This window comes from Scyliorhinus torazame, chromosome 9 (assembly GCF_047496885.1).
Source record: "Scyliorhinus torazame isolate Kashiwa2021f chromosome 9, sScyTor2.1, whole genome shotgun sequence".
In the NCBI taxonomy this organism is placed as follows: Eukaryota; Metazoa; Chordata; class Chondrichthyes; order Carcharhiniformes; family Scyliorhinidae; genus Scyliorhinus; species Scyliorhinus torazame.
The window spans coordinates 73,928,913-73,952,871 of NC_092715.1; the positions used below are offsets into that span (position 1 = coordinate 73,928,913).

General features: G+C 45.1%; 1 protein-coding gene across 2 annotated transcripts in view; it reads left to right on the forward strand.

The window, feature by feature from the left end:
- The window catches only part of mrps27 (mitochondrial ribosomal protein S27), a 188,583-nt gene extending 180,131 nt beyond the window's left edge, over positions 1-8,452 (forward strand). For both annotated transcript variants that reach the window (XM_072516145.1, XM_072516144.1), the window contains one exon: positions 8,137-8,452. In XM_072516145.1, the coding sequence (XP_072372246.1) occupies positions 8,137-8,376 (240 nt within the window). In that variant the 3' untranslated portion in view covers positions 8,377-8,452. The remainder of the gene's footprint in view (positions 1-8,136) is intronic.
- The last annotated feature ends 15,507 nt before the right edge of the window (positions 8,453-23,959 follow it).

Here is a 23,959-nt window from a genome sequence, read left to right on the forward strand (position 1 = left end):
GGCCCCCTACCTCCAGGTCCGGAATGCACCCCAACATGCTCTTCATGAATCCAGCATCATCCCAGTTCGGGGCGTATACATTTACCAACACCACCCACGTCCTTTGCAACCTACCGCTCACCATCACATATCTCCCTCCATTATCCACTACGATAGTCTTGGCCTCAAATGACACATGCTTTCCCACCAATATTGCCACCCCTCTATTCTTCACATCCAGTCCCGAATGAAATACCTGTCCTCCCCATCCCCTTCTTAACCTGACCTGGTCCGCCACCTTCAGGTGTGTCTCTTGGAGCATAGCCACGTCTGCCTTCAGTCCCTTCAAGTGCGCGAACACTCGAGCCCTCTTCACCGGCCCATTCAGGCCCCTCACGTTCCACGTTATCAGCCGGATTGGAGGGGCTCCCCCCCCCCCCCCCCCCCCCCCCCCACACACACACACGCCGACTAGCCATCTCCTTTTCTGGGCCAGTCCCGTGTCCGCGTCTCCCTCACCCTCCAGTCCCCCAGCCGGGGGACCTCCGTCCCGACCACCTCTTCTGTGTCCCATTCCCTTTCGGCCAGTGCAGCAGCAACCCTTCCTCCCCCCCCCCCCTAGACCCCTGTCTAGCTTTTTTGCTCCCCCCATATCACTCCCGTAAGTCAGCTGACACCTGCTGACCCCAGCTTCCCCCGCCGTCCCTTTGACCCCCCCATGTGGGAGTCTCCCAATCAATATACGTTCCTTCGTTCCCCTTCCCGCCTTTCTTCCCGCGCGTGGGAAAAAACCCCGCGCTTTCCAAAGCCTGCCCCGTCCCCTCTGGCGCAGCTCCTGTCTCTCTCCCCCAGCCCATATAACATTTCCTGCGCGTGATTGACCCCCTATGTACAACAACCATCACACATCAACCCTCAAACACCCCCCACCCTCACAAACCCTCAGTTAGAGTCCAACTTTTCAGTTTGTATGAAGGTCCACGCCTCTTCAGGCGTTTCGAAGTAGTAGTGTTGGTCCTTGTATGTAACCCACAGTCGCGCTGGCTGCAGCATTCCAAATTTCACTCCTTTCCGATGCAGCACCGCTTTGGCCCGGATGAAACCTGGTCTCCGCTTAGCAACCTCCGTGCTCCAGTCCGGGTATATTCGGATCTCTGCATTGTCCCACTTGCTGCTCTGCTCCTTCTTGGCCCATTTCAGGACACCCTCTCTCTGTCCGTGAACCGGTGAAATTTCACCACCATCGCCCTTGGCGGCTCATTTGCCTTGGGCTTCCTCGCCATCACCCGGTGTGCCCTGTCCAGCTCCAGCGACCTCGAAGGGGCTCCGCGCCCATCATCGCCCCGATCATCGTGCCCGCGTATGCCGCGGCATCGGCCCCCTCCACTCCTTCTGGGAGACCCAGGATCCGCAGATTATTTCTCCTCGACCTGTTCTCCAGGTCTTCGAGTCTTCCCGCCCACAAGGGGCTGTTCAGCACAGGGCTAAATCGCTGGCTTTGATAGCAGACCAAGGCAGGCCAGCAGCACGGTTCAATTCCCGTAACAGCCTCCCTGAACAGGCGCCGGAATGTGGCGACTAGGGGCTTTTCACAGTAACTTCATTTGAAGCCTACTTGTGACAATAAGTGATTTTCATTTCATTTTCATTTCTTGTGTAGCGCCTCGTGCTCCTCCACTCTCACCGCCAAGCCCAAGAGCTCGTCCTCATTCTCACTCACTCTTTTCTGTACCTCCTGGATCTTCACCTCGTGGACCTTCTGGGTCATCCCTAGTCCTTCAATTACCGCCAGCATAGGCGCCAACATCTTGCGCAGCTCCTCGAAGCAGCGCTTGATGAATTCCTGCAGCTCCGGCCCGCACTCCGCTTTGTCCCCGGCCGCCGCCATTTTGATTTTTTTCCCTTGCTTCTCCCGCTGCTCCAATGCCGCTTTTTTGGCCATTTCACTTCTGGTCCGGTCCATAAAAGTTGGAGGGGGACCTCTCTCTTCCCTTCCCCACGGGTTGTCGTCAAAAAAATTCCGTTGGGGCTCCTCCAATGAGCCCGAAAGTCCGTAGTAGCGGGAGCTGCCGAATCGTGGGCTTAGCTCCGCATAGCCGCAACCGGAAGTCCAGCAACATCCATTTTTAATAACTCGATAGGCCAAATTTAGTTAATAGTTACCACACAATACCACTTTGGTGACCAAGTCAAGGAAAACGCCTCTTCCTGGTTCAGCAAAAGAATGTTAACTGCATCTTTTAGAGGAGAATATCTGCAATCTGCCATGGCTCTAAATGTAATCTGGAACAGGCTTGGACCACACTTGGAACTGGTCTGCCTGACTGTTAGATGGAGAACTAGCTTGCTACCCCAATGAGGATGCTTGCAATTATACTGTACAATCCCTTTGATATTCCCCGCTGTGCATTCTGCTGTCTTCCTCGCTCAAATTCCTTGCCTTTAGAAGTTATAATTTGTATCGCCCTACTGATCTCTGGCAAACAATGTCCTTGATATGGCCATTCACACCTCAATGTCTCTAGACTCCTGCTAATCGTGTTACTTTTCTATTCTTTTATTTTGTCTCAAATTCACTGTTAATTTAATTAACTTCCCACATTCCTGACACTTTAGTGAAGACTGATACAAAGTAGTAATTTAGTACCTCCCTCCCTACCTTCAGAAGATCTAATTTCTGCCCTGAATCAGCTCCTCCATTCTTTCGACTATCCTTTTAGAATTTATGTTTGTAAAAATATTTTGAATTCCCTTTTATGTTACCTACAAACCTATTCTCATGTTCCCTCTTTGCCTCTCTCATTTCCTTTTTCCACTTCTCCCTCTGTACCTCTTGTATTCAGCTACTTACTGAATTATGATCATGGCTTTTGCCAAACCCTCTTTTGTCAGTTTCTTTTTGATCTCTAAATCTATAATCAGCCACACATCTCTATTTTTGGAGGCTTTCCTTTTCCCTTGCAAGAACGTGTAGAGTTGGTTCCCAAGCAATCAGCTCTGTTGGATTACAATCAGAGATTGCCAGGGTAAACCAGTAAAGAAGCAATGGGAGACCTTCAAAAAAAACCATAAGACCATAGATATAGGAGCAGAATTAGACCATTCAGCTCATCGAATCTGCTCTGCAATTCGATCATAGAATCATAGAATTTACAGTGCAGAAGGAAGTCATTCTGTCCATTGAGTCTGGACCAGCCCTTGGAAAGAGCACCGTACTCAAGCCCACACCTCCACCCTATCCCAGTAACCCCACCTATCCTTTTTGAACACTAAGGGCAATTTAGCATGGCCAATCCACCTAACCTGCACATCTTTAGACTGGGGAGGAAACCGGAGCACCCAGAGGAAAACCACGCAGACACGGGGAGAACGTGCAGACTCCGCAGAGACAGTGACCCAAGCTGGGAATTGAAGTTGGGACCCTGGAGCTGTGAAGCAGCAGTGATAACCACTGTGCTACCTTTCTGCCCCATGGCTGATATGTTTCTCATCCCCATTCTCCTGCCTTCTCCTCGTAACCCCTGACCCCCTTATTAATCAAGAACCTACTTATCTTTGGCTTAAAAACACTCCGTGACCTGGCATCCATTGCCGCAGAGCACACTCAATGGGCCGAATGGCCTAATTCTGCACCTATATCTTATGGCCTTTTGAAGATCTCCCTTTGCCTATTTACTGTTTTACCTTGCCAATCTCTGATTATAATACATTAGAGCACATCCCTTTTAAATTTCTAGCCATCCTCTAGTTCAGTATTTTTGCATTTGATTTTCCCCCTCTGTTTTTCCATAACTATTCTCAGCCTAATATTGTGATTACTGTTTCCTAAATGTTCCCATAGTGAAACATGCTTCTCTTGCCCTACCTCATTCCTCAGGTTTTGATCCAGCACTGCTTCCTTCCTTGTTGGACTACAACCATACTGATCAAAAACAAAATGTCATAGAGCATTATCGAACCCATAAGTCTATCTATCTCTAGCTTGAACACACTCAATGATTGGGGAGCCACTGTTTCAGGGGTTGAGGATTCCAAAGATCCACAATCCTCAGAGTGGAGATATTTCTCCTATCTCAGTCCTAATGGGTAGACCCCTTATTCTGAAACAGCATCCCCTGTTCTAGATTGCCTACCAGGGGAATTTTCTCAACATCTATCTTGCCGCGCCCATTAAGAATTTTGCAGGTTTTAATTATATCACCTCTCATTCTTCTGAACTGCAAGGAATGCAGGCCTACTCTACTTAATCTCTCTCCATACACCAATCCCCTCATTCCATGAGCCAGTGTGGTGAACCTTCATTACACTCCCGCAAGTACATCCTTGCTTAGGTAGTCAGACCAAAACTTAAACCATGCTCCAAGTGTGGCCTCACCATTGATTCAAGTAGAAGAACACCCAGTCCCTATCATGTAAACACTTACCAATCTCTCACCATTCAAAAAAGATAATTTTTTTATTTACGAAAGTCAATAACTTCACACCTTGCCACATTGTCCCAATCTGTGTGTCTTTCTGTTCTGTTTCTCCTTTATCCTTCCCTTTGTTCTGCTACCATCTGAGGAGGAGTGGGAATAGACTCATGTGAAGCATAAACACTGGCATGGACCAATTGAGCTGATGGCCTGTTTCTGCTGTAACACTCTTCTGTATGTGTGCCTATCGGTTTCTTCTTGTTTCTTTTTTTTTCTGTTCAAAATGAAAAAAAATCAATCCCTTTTCTTCTGATGTTCCTTTCTGGTTCGAACTTGCGATCCCTTTCTCTTTTTCTGGCTCACATGCCATCTTTTTCTCTCTGTTTCTCATGTTCCCATTTCCGCTCTCTCACACACACTCCTTTTACAATTAGAACATAGAACATAGAACAATACAGCGCAGTACAGGCCCTTCGGCCCACGATGTTGCACCGAAACAAAAGCCATCTAACCTACACTATGCCATTATCATCCATATGTTTATCCAATAAACTTTTAAATGCCCTCAATGTTGGCGAGTTCACTACTGTAGCAGGTAGGGCATTCCACGGCCTCACTACTCTTTGCGTAAAGAACCTACCTCTGACCTCTGTCCTATATCTATTACCCCTCAGTTTAAAGTTATGTCCCCTCGTGCCAGCCATATCCATCCGCGGGAGAAGGCTCTCACTGTCCACCCTATCCAACCCCCTGATCATTTTGTATGCCTCTATTAAGTCTCCTCTTAACCTTCTTCTCTCCAACGAAAACAACCTCAAGTCCATCAGCCTTTCCTCATAAGATTTTCCCTCCATACCAGGCAACATCCTGGTAAATCTCCTCTGCACCCGCTCCAAAGCCTCCACGTCCTTCCTATAATGCGGTGACCAGAACTGTACGCAATACTCCAAATGCGGCCGGACCAGAGTTCTGTACAGCTGCAACATGACCTCCCGACTCCGGAACTCAATCCCTCTACCAATAAAGGCCAACACTCCATAGGCCTTCTTCACAACCCTATCAACCTGGGTGGCAACTTTCAGGGATCTATGTACATGGACACCTAGATCCCTCTGCTCATCCACACTTTCAAGAACTTTACCATTAGCCAAATATTCTGCATTCCTGTTATTCCTTCCAAAGTGAATCACCTCACACTTCTCTACATTAAACTCCATTTGCCACCTCTCAGCCCAGCTCTGCAGCTTATCTATATCCCTCTGTAACCTGCTACATCCTTCCACACTATCGACGACACCACCGACTTTAGTATCGTCTGCAAATTTACTCACACACCCTTCTGCGCCTTCCTCTAGGTCATTGATAAAAATGACAAACAGCAACGGCCCCAGAACAGATCCTTGTGGTACTCCACTTGTGACTGTACTCCATTCTGAACATTTCCCATCAACCACCACCCTCTGTCTTCTTTCAGCTAGCCAATTTCTGATCCACATTTCTAAATCACCCTCAATCCCCAGCCTCCGTATTTTTGCAATAGCCTACCGTGGGGAACCTTATCAAACGCTTTGCTGAAATCCATATACACCACATCAACTGCTCTACCCTCGTCTACCTGTTCAGTCACCTTCTCAAAGAACTCAATAAGGTTTGTGAGGCATGACCTACCCTTCACAAAGCCATGCTGACTATCCCTGATCATATTATTCCTATCTAGATGATTATAAATCTTGTCCCTTATAATCCCCTCCAAGACTTTACCCACTACAGACGTGAGGCTCACCGGTCTATAGTTGCCGGGGTTGTCTCTGCTCCCCTTTTTGAACAAAGGGACCACATTTGCTGTCCTCCAGTCCTCTGGCACTATTCCTGTAGCCAATGATGACATAAAAATTATTCAGTGTCTTGTCTAGTTTGTTTTTTCTGATTCATTTTCTTTGTTTATGTTTTTCTATTTCTATTTCTGGCTCATGTTCTTTCCTCTCTTTTCTATTCTCTCTCTCTCTCTTCTGCCTTTCTTCTTCTGTCTCTTTTTCCCCCATTACTTTCCTGTTTATTCCTTCAAGTGTCTGCAGGATTGGAGAAGTGCAGGCACATCTGATCAACATTTGCCAGATGCACAGCAGTGGCAGCTGACCAAGTTGTAGCAGCATTGAGAAGAACAGTGGTCGGGCCATTGCAGAACAATAGGGAGTAGATCAGGTAGAAGTGAGTCAGGTTGTGGTGATGTGCTACAGATCACTCAGGAAGTCTGAATTGCTGTGGCAACATGCATGTTGTAGCCTGGAGCTATGGATAGACTCGAGGCTCCAATTTTCTTTCCATCACATGGCATCTGCTCTTAGTGCCTGCCATTGGTGTGTGTTGGAATGATTTGCAGGTCGATACTCAACCTGTTGGCCACGTTATGAGCGCACCTTCCTTGGCCATCAAATCTTGGGGTGTGACTCAAATCTGGAGACTCTGACTTAGAGGCAGTGTGCTACAAGACGACTTCCAAGTGAGTTAGGACCATTACAGGGGGGAAAAAATGGACCTGGAGGAAGTAGGTTCTTGGCAACTTCCATCAACTCTGGTCAGCGTCTCCAATCCAGAGATGTTCCCTCGAATGCCATTGGTACATTTCTCCTGTTTATTTTCACCTTGCCACTATTTGCACATTCATTTGTATTTTCCATTGGCTTGAAATTTCAGACCAACGATCGTCTCTATCATGTATCATAAAATCATGGAATGGCTACAGCTAGAAGGAGGCTGTTGTGTCCATGCTGGCTCTCAGCAAGAGCCACTCAGCTTCCCCTTTCCCATAAATCTGCATTTTCCTACTCTGTAGATAATTATCTAATCCCCATTTGAAAGCCATGCTTGAATCCGACTCCACCTGATACTCAGATAGTGCATCCCAGATTCTAATCACTTGCTGTGTAAAAAATGTTTTTTTTTATGTCGCTGTTGCATTTTCTGTCACTCATCTTAAATGGCAAAGTGGTTCACGATACGTCTGCCAATTATGGCAGTTTCTCCCTATATAATCTATCCAGATCCCTTGTGATTTTGAGCACCCTATCAAATCTCCCCTCAACCTTCTTCCTACTAAAGAGAACAGCTCTAACTTTGTCAATCTATCCTCATAACTGACGCCTGTAATCCCTGTAATTACTCTCGTGGATCTTTCCTGCACCAATGAATCAGTGCTTTATGAAAGTGCACCTTAAGTTCCTTGCTTTTGTACTCTGTGCATCCATTTATAAAGCTCAGGTTTAACACACATTCTCCCTCTTGTTGGTGTATATGATAGTTTTCTCTTAATCCCCAATCTCCTCTTTGTCTCTCCATGTTTCCATCCTTGCTAAAATTGTCTTTATCTGTCAGTCTTCAGTTCTCATGACAATGAATGTCCTGAACAACACAACCTGTCTTTTCTCTTCATCGATCCTGAATGATCTGTGCATTTTTGTTTTATTAATAGTATCGTTACTTCCTCTAAAATGAATGCTCCTGTTTATCTTACTCTTGCAGACAAACTCATCTGTTTAGTTCAGTAATACTGCTTTGATTAATTTGGCAGGGATAAGGAGAAAGAAAGGTTGGTGCTGATGCCAAGAACAAATTGTTTACAAATTTCTTTATGCTTTGTCAGTTCCTAATAATGTTTCTGTGCACCTTACTGTAGACTAATGGAAATGCCTTTCTAGATTTATATTTTGCAGGTAGTAACACACATCTTTGGTTCCTTCAATAGAAACTTTATTCTGAGCTGGAGTCGTTTGGAAAGATTGAAGCAGAAAGTCTATTGACTCTGACAGACAAGCTTGTCCAAGAGAATCTCCCATCATCTGAAGCTGGTGAAATCCTTAATTACGAGAAAAGGTTAGAAAAGTGGGAAGAAGAACGTGCTGTCCTGATTCAGAGAGAAAAAGAGTTGAGAGAGAAGGCTCGCCAAGAGAGAGAAGCCAGACAAGCAGCGAAAGCCACAATTTAAACCTAGTTATGCTCCACCTTTTGTGAATGTGACCATGTTGACCTGCTAAGTTGATTAAATTGTATCATGAATTGCAGTACATGCGTATTTTTTCCACTCTTTTTTCTGAAGTTATAAAGCAATAGAAATCATTTGTTGAGTCTTGCTGATTGATATCTGCAAAGGGGAAGTATGCATTTTCCACAAGCTAACTTAATCTGAACATCTGTATATAGACCATAACACTTTAATCTCACTTTAAAACATAAACTAACATATATGAACTGAAAAATAAGCCAGTCATTTGCAGAAAAGCCTCTTTGACGAGCTGTTATATTAAAGAGGATAAATATTTTCTAAAGTGGTTTAAAACAACCTTCCAATGTTGTGGAGAGTACAACCTTCATAGAAAGTTAGCATTGGGATATTCTCTCATGTTAAATGCAGTGCTGTAACGTTCTAGCAGTATAATGTAAGTCTCAGTTGAACAGTCACTGTTTTGAATGATTGTAAGAGAATGATATTAGTAATAAATGTAATAAGCTATTATCGGGAAACAATTCTCAACGTAACCTTATCCTTATTCCACTTGAAAGTATTAGTTATTGATAAATTGTCTTTTATGGGGTTACTACGTGCTTAAAAATTGGATAATCCCCTTTGATTGGACTACTTTCAATTGTATCTCCTGTTAAACCATGCTATGTGCCTGTTCAAGCCTGATTCAAATTTCAAATTGTCCTTAGATAAATTGACACATGGTTTAGATCAAACAAAAAAACTAACAAACAATAGTCATAAAGTAAAAATGCTAGTGTTTAGTTTATTACTGGACACTGATAAATCTTGGCTTTTATTTGACAATTTTTAGAAGTCATGGATGATTCACACAATATAAAATTCTATCTTGCTCCATTTTATGTTCTTGCACTGAGCTGTGTGTCCAATAACCTTGATATATCACCTCTATCAATTTAAAACAAACCTGCTAAGCCATTTCTGCTAATTAATGTGAGACCATCCTGTCCTCCTCAAAAGGTCATTGAGTGTTTTCTTCAGGGAAATGAAAGCAGGAACGTGTGTTTTTTTAGGAGGGTGGCTCCACGCCAACTCCCAATGGGCAAACTAAAGTGGCTGGGCCAAGGCCCACAGTGCAGGATACAAAGATTGAAAAGAGTGAAACCGAAAATGAGATTAGCATGTATAAGGAAAGCAAATCTGGAGAGGTAAGGAATTCTATGGTTTTAGAGTTCTAGGAGAGAATGTGTTCTAATACTTATAATAATAATATTTATTATTGTCACAAGTAGGCTTACATTAACTCTGCAATGAAGTAACTGTGAAAATCCCCTAGTCGCCACACTCCGGCGCCTGTTCACTGTGCTACCGTGCTGCCAGTCAGAAACTGTAATGTAAGTCTTGACTTCAGTACAGTAGTGGGAGGAAGTATGGAGAAGAAGAATACTTCAGCCTGCTGAGCTTAATAAGTCACCTCATTAATCATCAAATCTCCAACTGTCAAATACATAAACATCACTTGAATATTAATCTGGGGTTTGTAACTTTGCATTTCAGACTTTTTTTTCTCCTAAATTATTGTTGAGGCTTTGGCTGGTTTTGTAGGTTTTCTTTTCCATTCAGATGTATGCACTGGAAGTATACCTGCAGCTGTGGATACTTTTGTTTCTCCCCTGATTTTCTGTCCTCGGGTCTTATACCACAATAATATACAGGCCTCTACTATCTACAAGTGGCATGTTTCTTGAGTAAATTTCAGCAGTGAGTGAAGGAGGATTATGAGCAGAGGAGATATCACAACTAAACCTGGTTGGATTCTCACCCAGGGTTCCTGCACACCCCACATTTCAGAAAGAGGTTGCTAGATTATAATTCCATCTTTACCAACAAATTGGTGAAGGTGCGACAGTTTCTCTCCTCCCCCGTCCAGCGGCACAAAGGCCAATTATAGTGTCCTTATTGTCTTGGCAGCAATCAACTGACTGATCACACAGTCAGGATTGAATCTTTGCGCTTTCCCAGTTTTGGGTCAATGCTGCATAAGATCACAGAATAATACAGCGCAGAAGAGGCCCATCGGGTCTGCACCGAAAGATGGTGCTGTTTACCAAAAAGATAAGGCGGCGCTGTGGTTAGCACTGCTGCCTCATGGCGCCGAGGACCTGGGTCATTGTCCATGTGGAGTTTGCACATTCGCCCCGTGTCTGTGTGGGTCTCACCCGCACAACTCAAAGATGTGCAGGGTAGGTGGACTGGCCATGCTAAATTTCCCCTTAATTGGAAAAAAAAAGAATTGGGTACTTTAATTTTTTTTAAGAATTACCCAAAAGATCTTTCGTATCCAAGTTTTGTTGGGCCCGTCTAATTATTATTTTGCAATGTGCAAAATCGAGTGCAGAATGTAAAAGAGAAGAAGGTTTGTACTAAACAATACTTGCGAAAAATGCAAATCAAGGCTTTTTCTAAGAACGGTGTGGCAACATGGAGTCCTGTTACGAAGTATTGGACTGATGATCCGATGACCTTGCTAGTGATGCCCAGAATAAAATAATTAATTAGAAATAATATGGGAGATTATATTTGCTGTAGTCTAGGTTATAACAGTAGGAAGCACAGAGCAATTTGCAGTGCTAAAGCAAGATGCATATTTCCATATTTAGCTTTCCACGCATGCAAAATAGATTCCCACTGAGAATACAGCACGGTAGCACAATGGTTAGCACAGTTGCTTCACAGCTCCAGGGTCCCAAGTTTGATTCCCAGCTTGGGTCACTGTCTATGCGAAATCTGCACATTTTCCCCGTGTCTGCGTAGGTTTTCTCTGGGTGCTCCGGCTTCCTCCCAGTCCAAAGATGTGCAGGTTAGGTGGATTGGCAATGCTAAATTGCCCTTCATGTCCAAAAAGGCTAGGGCTAAATCCTTTACCTCATAGCTGTTTGTGGGGGGCTTGCAATGTGCAAATTGGCTCCCACATTTATCCATACAGCAGCAGTAACTACACTGTGGCTAAGATAAGGAACTACAGAAATGTTAGTTAGTTTTGTCTTTAGCAAGCGGATCTCAGAGACTTACTAAAGATGTAAGCCCAGAAGGTAGGAACAACATTTTCTGGTCATGAAGCTTTGAAATGAAATAGTACTGTGTAAAATGGAGTGCAGGCCAGTAACATTATGAAACACATATTTGAAAGCTTTCCTACTGAATATTAGGTGTCAGTTCAAAATGGACAAACTGAGATTCTGTACAGAATTTTGGGTAATGCAGAAGCAATAGGTCTATTACAACATAGGAGTTGGGGGGATGGGGCTGCTGTAAAATGGATGTTATTGATCACCTTCCCATTATAAATCTTACCACATCTCCCTTTCTGTTGAAGTCAATGGCATAGAAAATCATGCAGGATGTATAATGTTTCTCAACTTTTCCCTTAATGCCTCAGTTATTCCCTAGCGGCAGGGCATTCCTTTCTCTGATGGCCGGATAAAGATATTTTTCCCAATCTCTTTTCACTCTGTTGGCCATAACTTTAAATTGATGACCTCTTGTTACTTAATCTCCAACCAGAAGAAACATCTTTCCCCATTTACTCAATCAAAATCTCTTCACAATTTAAAAAACCCATATTAAATATCCTCTTCATCTTTTCTGCTCCATTGTGAAGAGCACCAGCATCTCAAGAGTCAAAGCTATGATATATCATCCTGGTGAACCTTCACTGTACACTATTGCTTTAATGCCCTTTCAATAATGGGGGTAACTGTACACTTCTTTAACTGTGGCATAACCAACGTCATGTATAAATTCATTATTACTTTACACTTGATCCCTACCCCTATTTCTAAAATTCTATTTGCGTTTTTAACAACCCCCATTCTTACCCTTGTGGGGTCGGTTAGCTCAGTTAGCTGAATGGTTGTTTTCAGATGCAGAGCAACGCCAACAGCACGTGTTCAATTCCCATACCGCCTCAGATTATCCATGAAAGCCCCGCCTTCTCAACCTTGCCCCTTGCCTGTGGTGTGGTGACCCTCAGGTTAAATCACCACCAGTCAGCTCTCTCTCAAAAGTGGAGAGTAGCCTATGGTCACCTGGGACTAAGTGAACTTTCAATTTCACTTAGCCTTGTAAGGAATTGTATCTTCAAATTCCTGAGCCTTCCTGTTCATCTGCATTCTGCAGTGTCTTTTCATTAAACATATGTTCTGTTCCTTGTTATATACCCCAAAATATATAATTTCACATTTATCCACATTAAATGCAGACCTTTCCGGCCCCACCACTGCCAGGATTGTCCAATCTCGCCGAAAACCAGTGGACATTTGGCTGGCCCACCCCATCCCTTTCAGCAGGTCCTGCCAGGGCAGGGCCAGAGAATCCCGATCATTTTTTATTTTGTCCATATAGGCACTCTGCTTGCATGAGTTTAAGTCAATGGATGTTGGCAGTCTTATCAGACATGCCTTCACCTGACATTGACATGCACACTTTCTGTAGGTGGTTGCTTGCTGAATATTGTCCAGAAGTTCAAATCCTGGCTATTTTTTCCCACTTGCCGAACAATGGGGCTAATTGTATTGCTCTTACTGTCACCCAGTTGAAATCAAATTTCAAGTTTTCCTTTCTATTTTGTAATATATTTCTAGTTTTTGCCTCCTAGTCAGAAGTTCAAGCCCTGTGCTAGGATTTGAGCACATAATCTAGGCTGCACATCAATTAAATACTCCACTGTTGTAGATGCTGGGCGGAATTTTCTGCCCTCCAGACACGTTTTCTGGCGCGGCACACCCGCCGGCAGCGGGATCCTCCATCCCGGCAGCCGGCCAATGGGGGTTCCCATTGTGGCCATCCCCACACTGTCGGGAAACCCGCGGGCGTGAGTGCGCTGCCAGCGAAGCGGAGGATCTCGCCGATGGAGAATCCCGCCTGCTGTCTTTTGGGTGAGATACTAAACTGTTGCCCTATTGTCTTGTTCAGGTGGACATAAAAGATCCCGTGGCACTTTCAAAGAACAAAAAGCATGCCTTGTGGTCTGACTGACATTTATCCTTATACTAACATCTTCAAACAACTAGTTATTCTTGTAAGGAAAGGTGTGCCAGCCATAGAGGTAGTGTAACAGGGCTACCAGACTAATCCCTGGGGTGGCAGGATTGTTTTATAAAGAGAGATTGAGGAAATAAGGCCTGCATTCTCAAGAGTTTCAAAGAATGAGAGGTGATCTCATTGAAGCTTACATAATTCTTCCAGGACGTGACAGGGTAGATGTGGATAGGCTGTTTCCCCTGGCTGGTAAGTCTAGAACCAGGGGACACAGTCACAGAATCAGGGCAGGCCATTTAAGACCGATATGAGGAGAAATATCTTCACTTAGAGGGTGGCGACTCTTAGGAATTCTCTACCCCAGATGGCTGTGGAAAAGAAATCATTGAGCACATTCAAGACAGAAATTGAGAGATTTCTGGGTACTAATGACATGAAGGGATATGGGGATTGCGGGGAAAAATGGCGTGATTAGCCATGATCTGTTTGAACAACAGTGCAGGATCAGTGGGCCAAATGGTCGACTCATGATCCTGTTTTCTATGTTCTTCTTACTTACTATTTATGAGACTTACAAAATGGCAACACGCTTTCTAAAAAAAAAAGTAGTTTGCTACGTCGTGATTTAAAGTAAGGCACCTATTTACATGTAAATTCTTTCTTTTAACTCCTTGCTCAGCAATAGATTTCAGGTTATCAATAACATAAAGGTTAGAATCACAGAATCCCTATAGTGCAGGAGGAGGCCATCCAGTCTTTCCAGTTTGCACTTACCCAGTTATGGGAATAGTGGGTGTAAAAGACAAAGGGCACGATTTATTGAGCACTTTTAGTGGGGTATGTCCTAGCACCGAGAACGATCCCACTATTAAATAAGACTCTGCTCTTTTAGGGGGGCCCGCGAGGAACTGCACTTTGACTCATTTCCTGCACTAATGGGTTCAACTTGCCAGTACAGGAAGAGATCGGAGCATCTCGATCTATCGATCCCATCCACAGTGGCTTCCGGACCCCATTTCCCGCAACTTACCAATTAGGGTGTCCTCAAGCCGCCCCCCCCCCCACCAAAAAAAACTCGGGCATGCATCTCATTATGGCAGAACACCCCCGGGGCCCGATCGCTGGGACCGGAAACCAGACGCCTTGGCAGTGCAAGGGTGACACTGTCATGGTGCCCTGTTGGCATCAGGAGTGCCAGGATACCACCCTGTCCAGAGCACAACCACCCAGGAGGCTCCAATTGCCTGGGAGACCCCACAAGTCTAAAGATGTGCAGGGTAGATGGATTGGCCATGCTAAATTGCCCCTTAGGTAGGGTTACTCGATTACAGGGATAGGGTGGAGACGTAGGCTTGAGTAGGGTGCTCTTTCAAAGGGCCGGTGAAAACTCGATGGGCCAAATTGCCTCCTTCTGCACTGTAGGGATTCTATGAATTACAAGTGCCATATTTTCATGTTTGTGGAAGTCAGTGTTAAACGGCAGCAGGGTCTCCGAAACGAGGCTGTTCAATCCCACGCCTTGGGTAACTCCGGCACAGGCAAACTGCTCATTTGAATATGCCAATCTGGATCACGGCCATTGAGGCATTCTCCCAGATGATGTCCCAATATTCATCAATATTCACTGTGAGATCTTTTTCCCAAGACTGTAGATTCTCTAACACAGTCGTACAGGATCTAGAACATAATGTACCTTAAAATTTAGACCATAAGACATAGGAGCAGAATTAGGCCACTCGGCCCATTGAGCCTGCTCCGCCATTCAATCATGGCTGATATTTTTCTCATCCCTGTTCTCCTGCATTCTCCCCATAACCCCTGATTCCCTTATTAATCAAGAACCTATCTATCTCTGTCTTAAAGACTCTCCGTGATTTGGCCTTCACAGCCTTCTGCGGCAAAGCGTTCCACATTCACTACCCTCTGGCTGAAGAAATTCCTCCTCAGCTCTGTATTAAGGGATTGTCCTTTTAGTCTGAGATTGTGTCCTCTGGTTCTAGTTTTTCCTACAAGTGGAAACATCTTCTCTACATCCACTCTATCCAGGCCTCGCAGTATCCTGTAAGTTTCAATAACATACCCCCTCATCCTTCAAAACTCCGAGTACAGACCCAGAGTCCTCAACCATTCCTCATACGACCGGCTCTTCATTCCAGGGATCATTCTTGTGAACCTTATCTGGACCCTTTCCAAGGCCAGCACATCCTTCCTTAGATACGGGGCTTAAAACTGCTCACAATACTCCAAATGGGGTCTGACCAGAGCCTTATACAGCCTCAGAAGTACATCCCTGCTCTTGTATTCTAACCCTCTCAGCATGAATGCTAACGTTAAAGATGTGCAGGTTAGGTGGATTGGCAACGCTAAATTGCTCTTGGTGTCCAAAAAAGGTTAGGTGGGGTACTGGTTTATGGGGATAGGTGGAGCATAGTCTCTCAAATGGAGAATTTGGCCATATGTTCACTGGCCTAATAAGTCCCTTATACTTCCAAATATCAAAACCATGGTCTATATGACTGGTGGGAAATAGGGGTTACCCTAAATTGTTGAGAGAGTGGAAGTCAAATTAAGTGTACCCTCCAACTCAAGGACCATCCGCCATGCTCTCAGCATTAATGATTATTGGATTCTTACACTTGTTTGGCACAATCCTAAAATCCCGAAGAAACAAATGGGATCTAGCACAGAGGAAATAGCCCTAATGTCCACCTTCTTCTTAGTAAGTTATATATTTGTTGTTAGCCGCAAAGAGAAAAAGTAGAGGTGCAGTGCTTTAAGTTCATGAAAACATAGTGAAGAGTTTATTCAGAGATGTTGCTTCTACTGGGCAAGATGGTGAACTCCCCAAAAACCTGCAAAATACCCCGATGTTCTGGAATTTGGTGCTTTGAAGTCCGAGAAGTGTCTTCGCTTCACTTGTTGGTGGTACTTCTTCTGAAACTAACTCAGTATCTGCCTCTGTTGGTACTGACGATTCTGTATTGACAGATTTAGTCATTTCTGCAAGAGTAGATGTCAGTTCTGTCATATCACTGTCCATACACACCAGTGAGAATATTTCTGATGAACACTCTACATTCACTTGGAGAAGCTAATAATTGGTCAGGGGGAGTTTATTTTGATCCGGGTGCATAAGGGGAAGGGGGAGCGACTAGAAAGGCAAAGACTACTGGAGGCCTTTCTGGAGGTGGATCGGAGGTACGCGGTGGTCCCCGAGAAGGCTAAAGGAGAGGAAGAAGCTCTGGATCGAATTTGAGCTTATGTCTACAAGGAAGACAGTAGGACAGTTCAGTCGGGCCAGGGGGCAATGTGTGAGCATGGGGAAAAGGCCAACAGCATTCTCGTGCAACAGTTGAGGTGGCAGATGACAGTGAGGGAGATTGGTTGCATGAAGGATTTGGGGGAGGTAAACGGGATCATAGAATCATAGAAATTTCAGCACAGAAGGAGGCCATTCGACCCATCATGTCTGCACTGGCCCTTGGAAAGAGCACCCCACTCAAGCCCATGCCTCCACTCTATCCCCATCTAACCTTTTGTTCGGACTAAGGGCAATTGATCATGGCCAATTTACCTAACCTGCACATCTTTGGATTGTGGGAGGAAATCGACGCAGACACGGGGAGAACGTGCAGACTCCGCACAGCCATTGACCCAAGCAGGAATTGAACCCGGGCCCTTGGCGCTGTGGAGCAACAGTGCTAACCACCGTGCTACCGTGCCACCCTATTTTGAAGCCTTTAACTGTAGGCTATACAGTTTGGAACCTCTGGTGGGGGAAGAGGGAATGAGGCCGTTTTTGGACGGACTGGAGTTCCAGGTGGTCGAGGAAGGGAAGTGCAAGGGTTGGGTGCCCCGATCAGCCTGGGGGAAGTAATGGGATGCGTGGGGTCGGTGCAGTCAGGGAAGGCCCTGAGACTGGACGGGTTCCCAGCAGAGTTCTACAAAAAGTTTGGCATAGAATTGGGACCCCTACTAGTAGGGATATATAATGAGTTAGATGGTGGGGGAGGTGCTGCCATTCACGGTATCTCAGGCTTCAGTTTTGCTTCTTTTAAAAAAGGTTAAGGACCCAGAGGAATTTGACTCATACTGTCCGATAACGTTACTAAATATGGACGTTAAGGTGCTGGCAACACATACAGAGGACTGTGTGTTGGGGTGATAGGTAAGGACCAAATGGGGTTTGTGAAAGGATGGCAGCTGCTGGCGAACATTAGAAGACTGTTGAATGTGATCATGATGTCCCCGGAAGACCAGGAAATGGAAGTGATAGTGTCTGTGGACGAGGAGAAAGCATTTGACCGGGTTGAGTGGCTGTATTTGTTTGATGTGTTGAGACCGTTTGGGTTTGGGCAGGAGTCTGTAGATTGGGTTAGGTTACTGTACAGGGCCCCACAGCGAATGTTCATATGAATAATGTGAGCTCGGGGTATTTTGGTCTGCACCGGGGAATGAGGCAGGGGTGTCCGCTGTCTCCATTGCTTTTGCCGATTGAGCCCTGGTGATAGCGCTTAGAGCCTTAAGGGGGTGGGGTGGAGGTTTATTGTGAGGAGGGGATGGAGTACCGAGTCTCCCTATATGCAGATGACCTTTTGCTGTATATTATGAACATGGTAGAGAACCTCGATCGTATCATGGGGATATTGGGGAGTTTGCCTCGTTCTCAGGGTATAAACTCAACATGGGGGAAAGTGAGGTATTCCCGGTCAATGCATGGGTGAGAGGGAAGGGTTTGGAGAAGTTTCAGAAGGTCTGGGCAAGTTTCCGATACCTGGGGATACGAGTGGCACATCGTTGGGCCCAGTTGTACAAGCTGAATTTGGTGAATCTGGAGGGGGTGAAAGAGAATTTTAAGAGGTGGGATGTTTTGCCGCTGTTATTGGCTGGAAGGGTCCAGACAGTTAAAATGAAGGTGTTGCCAAAGTTTCTGTTTGTCTTCCAAAACCTCCCAATTTTTGTGCCCATGTCTTTTCTCGGTCGGGTCAAGAGGATGATCGCGGAGTTTATATGGGCAGGAAAGGTGCCCCGGATCAGCAGGGCATTTTTGGAGAGTGGCAGACGAAGTGGTGGCAATAGTTCAGAAGGTCAAGAAGTGGGTGGTGGGGCAAACGTTGGTGTGGGGGCAGATGGAGAAAGCCTCCTGTAGAGGAACGAGTTTAAGGGTGCTGTCATTGGCACCTCTTCCATTTTTGCCAGCCAGGTACTCCACGGGCCTGGTGGTGGTATCAGCGCTGAGAGTATGGAATCAATGTCAGCAACATCTTAAGAGGGGATGTGACTGTGGGCGCTGATTTGTGGTAACCACGTTTAAGGCATGGGAGAGGGCAGGAATAGAGTGCTTTTGGAACCTGTTTGTGGAGGGAAGTTTGCAGAGTTGGGAGAGCTAGAGGAAGAGTTCCACCTACCGAGGGGGAATGGGTTTCAATATCTACACGTTAGGCACTTCTTTAGGAAGGAGTTGGTTAAATTTCCAAAGTTACCTTCCTGGGACTGCAGGATAGAATTTTGTCCGAGGACAGGATTGGGGAGGGAAGGATCGCAGACATTTCTGGGGAGTTGATGGAAAGGAGGTGGTCTTTGGTGGAGGAAATAAAACAGACATCGGACAGGAGATTGTGGGGGGGCGGGGGGGGGGGGGGGGGGGGGGTTGTAGAGGTCGTGCTATGGAGTGAGGCTCTATGGAGGGTAAACGCATCCTCCTCATGTGCAAGACTGAGTCTCATCCAGTTTAAGGTGATGCACAAGACGCACATGATGGTGTCAAGGATGAGTCGGTTCTTTCCAGGAGGAGAAGATAGATACAGAGGGTGTACAAGGGGACCGGTCAATCATGTCCACATGTTTTGGGCATGCCCGAAGCTGGAGGTATTTTGGGAGGCTTTTGTGGGAACTATGTAAAAGGTGCTGGGGTGAAGATGGCTCCGAGCCCGTGGGTGGCAATATTTGGAGTGTCAGAAGATCTGGAAGTGCAGGTGGGGAAAGAGGCCGATGTGTTGGTCCATGCCTCCCTGATAGCCCAGAGGTGGATACTGTTCGGGTGGTGGAATCCGGAGCCGCCTAAAGTGATGGTGTGACTTGGTGCAGTTTCTGCACCTGGAAAAGATACTTTGCGACTAAAGGTGCAAATGAGGGGTTCTTTTCGAGCTGGAGACTTAAAGAGTGGTGAAACATCAGCCGGGGTGTGGGGTGGATGTGAGGGGGATTCCTTAATTATTATAGTTGGAAAATGAGCCACGGGTTAGGATTGAGGGGTTTGGGTGTTTGGAGTGTGATTTATAAAGGTTGATTTCTGACGTTATGTGTCCTTTTCTGTATAAAATTGAAAATGCCTCGAATAAAAATATGAATTCTCTGCCATGGCTGTGTAGGCCATTCCTACGGATGCAAAGGTTGCAGGAGTGGAGTATTCCTTAATGTAGTGCAGGATTGGCATTGCATCACCTTCTCAATTTGGGCATCTAATCCCGGCCACCAGAAGTAGCTGCGTGTCAACTCCTTCATCCGAACTACACCAGGATGTCGGTCAAGTAGCTGTTCAAGGGATCTGTTTCATAGACCGGTGGAATAATTACACGAATACCCCACAGCAGAACTTCATTCTGAACTGTCAAGTCAAGTAGTCTAGTGATGTCGGGCTTGAGGTCTTGATTATTTTGGTGCACATTTGTTAAAGTGCCTTTTTGGATCATATTCATAACCTTCCTCATCTCTGGATAGGTTCTTGTAAACCTTTGTACTTGAGATGAAGTTACCAGTATGTTTGCTACATGAGAGATTTAAGATATTTATGAAATTTTCATCAGAATCTTGTTTGAATTCCTCATTCATAGATTATCATAGATTATCATAGAATTTACAGAGCAGAAGGAGGCCATTCGGCCCATCGAGTCTGCACCGGCTCCTGGAAAGAGCACCCTACCCAAGGTCAACACCGCCACCCTATCCCCACAACCCAGTAACCCCACCCAACACTAAGGGCAATTTTGGACACTAAGGGCAATTTATCATGGCCAATCCACCTAACCTGCACATCTTTGGACTGTGGGAGGAAACCGGAGCACCCGGAGGAAACCCACGCACACACGGGGAGGATGTGCAGACTCCGCACAGACAGTGACCCAAGCCAGAATCGAACCTGGTACCCTGGAGCTGTGATGCAATTGTGCTATCCACAAGGCTACCGTGCTGCCCCAGATTCCTGATCTTGTTTGACTTGAAGCAGCAGTCTAGATAAAGCATCCATATTTACGTGCTGCTCTGAATTATGATACTGGATGTCATAATCGGCAGCCGACAAGAGTGAAGTCCATCTTTGCAATCGACTAGCTGCTAATGAAGGAATATCCAACGATTGTAGTGAAGGCTCAACGGTCAGTCAAGAGTGTATAATGATGTCCATCGTACGCCAAAAATGATGCTCAAAGCTTTGTTTCCTAGTTGAGCATAGTTCGCTCAGCACCAGTTAATGTTCTGGAGGCAAATGTTATTGGTTGTTCCTCTCCTGAGGTCATTATATGCGAGACAACTACACCAACCTCATAGGATGATACATCGCAAGCAAGCTGTAACCTTAGCTTTGGATTGTAATGGACCAATAACTCCAACTTCTTTAAAACATCTTTAACATTTTGATAAGCATTTTCACATTCTTTGGTCCAGTGCCAAGCTGGTTTGACACAAAGCAAAGAATGTAATGGCTTCAGCCTCATTACTAAGTGAGGAACAAATTTGCCGTAATAATTGCGCAATCTTAAAAATGACTTCAACTGCGTCACATTCTGTGAATATGGAGCTTCTAGAATCTCAGATTTCTCCTTTGATTCTTCAGTAAACCACTTTGTTAATGATATGACTCAGGCAGTTGATGTAAGATTTTAAAAATTCACACTTTTATTTCTTGATTCTAAGATTGTTATTTTGCAAACGTGCAAGAATAGCTTCAAATTCCTCACAAGTTCTTCAATCAAACTTGTAATAAGAATATCATCTAGGTAACATTGTGCACACCAGATAGCCCACTCAGAATTTGATCCTGAAAAAGAGCAGGTGCCATAGAGTCCTATAGCAGAGTAAAGGCCCTTTGGCCTATCGCGCCCACGCCGGTCAAAAACAACCATCTAGCTATTCTAATCCCATTTTCCAGCACTTGACCCATAGCTTTTTATGCCCTTGGATTGCAGGTGCACATCCAAATACTTTCTAAATGTTGTGAGGGTCTCTGCCTCCACCACCCTTTCAGGCAGTGAGTTCCAGACTCCCACCACCCTCTGGGTAAATAAGAGAGAATTGTCTGAAGAGCAGAGATCAAATTCGGCCTTAAAGTACGAGATAAAGTTATGATCCTTAAGCAGAGATGAACTAAATCCCCAAGATCTAGACGGATGAGAAATTCCCCTCATTACAAATTCCAAGAAGACTGGGGCATGATCAGACACTGCTATACTACCTATAAAGGTGCAGCATGGTGGCGCAGTGGACACCACTGCAGTCTCACGGCACCAAGGCCCCAGGTTCGATTCTGGGTCACTGACCGTGTGGAGTTTGCACATTCTTCCCGTGTTTGCGTGGGTTTCACCCCCACAACCCAAAAAGATGTGCATGGTAGGTGGATTGGACACACCAAATTGCCTCTTAATTGGAAAAAATGAATTGGGTACTCTAAATTTAAAACAAAACTACCTATAGATAAGGAGGCCACTGAATGCTATATTGTCTTGGGCTTGAAAAAATAATCAATTCTTGTATTACATTGATGGAGAGCGGAGAAGAATGTGAACTCTTTATCTTTGGGAGGCACTGTTCTCCAAACACCCAAGTACCCCATATCCTCGCATACCAATGCTAATGCCTTTGCCTGATGAGTGGGAGCATTCCTAGTTTTGGGAAGTTTGTCGATCAAAGAATTACGATGGCAGCTGAAGACCCCATCCATGAAGGAATTTGTTGAAGTTAATTCGGCAAAAATTCATAAGGACTTTAGTAACAAAATCAGGAAAGTAATTTGGTTCCCTGTGTCTGCGTGGGTTTCGCCCCCACAACTCAAAAGATGTGCAGAATAGGTGCATTGGCCACGCTAAATTGACCCTTAATTGGAAAAAATAATTGGGTACTCTAAATTTTAGGGGGAAAAAAAGTAATTTGGTGGACCATAGACATTCATTATGAAAATACTTTCCCTTAACAATTACATGCCTTCCCCCAACCCCCACCTTGTCATTTACACAGTTCTCCAATCTAATAGACAAATTTTTATTAATTAAAATCGCAACCCCCTGACTACTAGTCGAGAATGAGGCAGAAAATCACCTGCCCCACCCAGTCCCACTTCAATTTTAACACTGCTGCCTCACAGCACCGGGGGCCGGGGTTCAATTCTGGTCTTGGGTGATTGTGTGGAGTTTACACTTTCTCCCCATGTCTGCATGGGTTTCCTCCAGATGCTCTGGTTTCCTCCCACAGTTCAAGGATGTTGGATAGGTGGATTGGCCATGCTAAATTGCCTCTTAGTGTCCAAAAATGTGTAGATTAGGTGTGGTTATGTGATTACGGGGATAGGGCGGGGGAGTGGACCTAGGTAAGGCGTTCTTTCACAGGGTTGGTGCAGACTCGATGGGCTGAATGGTCTCCTTCTGCACTAGAAATCCTATGATTCTAATTTCTGGAGCTCCTTGTCATCTAAATGAGTTTCCTGCAAGAAAGGTATGTCAACTTTCTCCTTTTTAAGGAAAGACAGAATCTTTTTTCTTTTAATAGGATGATGTTTCCCCCATACATTCCAGGAGCCGAGTTTCAAAGTAGCTGCTGCCATTGCTTATTCAGCCAAAAAGAGTATCGGACATTGACACAAAGAAAATGGTTTACCGGCCAAGGATTATCCCACCCCGCTCGGGCATACACCAAAACATACTTCACTCATCTCCAACCAGACCAAAAGAGCCAGTGGCACATTATAAAGTATTTTTCTAAGACATGAGACTTTTTAAAAATGATTTTAGAGTACCCAATTAATTTTTTCCAATTAAGGGGCAATTTAGTGTGGCCAATCCACCTACCATGCACATCTTTGTTTGCGAAACCCGCGCAAACACGGGGAGAATGTGCAAACTCCACACGGACAGTGACCGGGATCGAACCTGGGACCTCAGCGCTGTGAGGCACAGTGCTAACCCACTGCGCCACCGTGCTGCCCAAAGACATGAGACTTGACTGTACCCTTACAGGAATCAATTAATGATTCTTTAACCCCAAAATAATTTTTTTGACACCCAAAGCCAATAGCTCTAGGGGGTTATCCTCACCAAATGTGAAGTCCAGTAGGGCTATACCTATAAACCTTCCATAATTACACCAAGGAATCTTTCCCCTCAAAAGAGAGGAGACAAAATATGCTACGAAAAGCACAAACACAAAATGCCCTTTCTGCATTCTCACCCTTCCTACTAAAACTTAATCCACACACCCGGCACCCAGCAGTGGCACTACTCATAGTCATCATCATCAAAGCAAAGGAGACCATAAAACATATACCTCCATTATAAGCGCA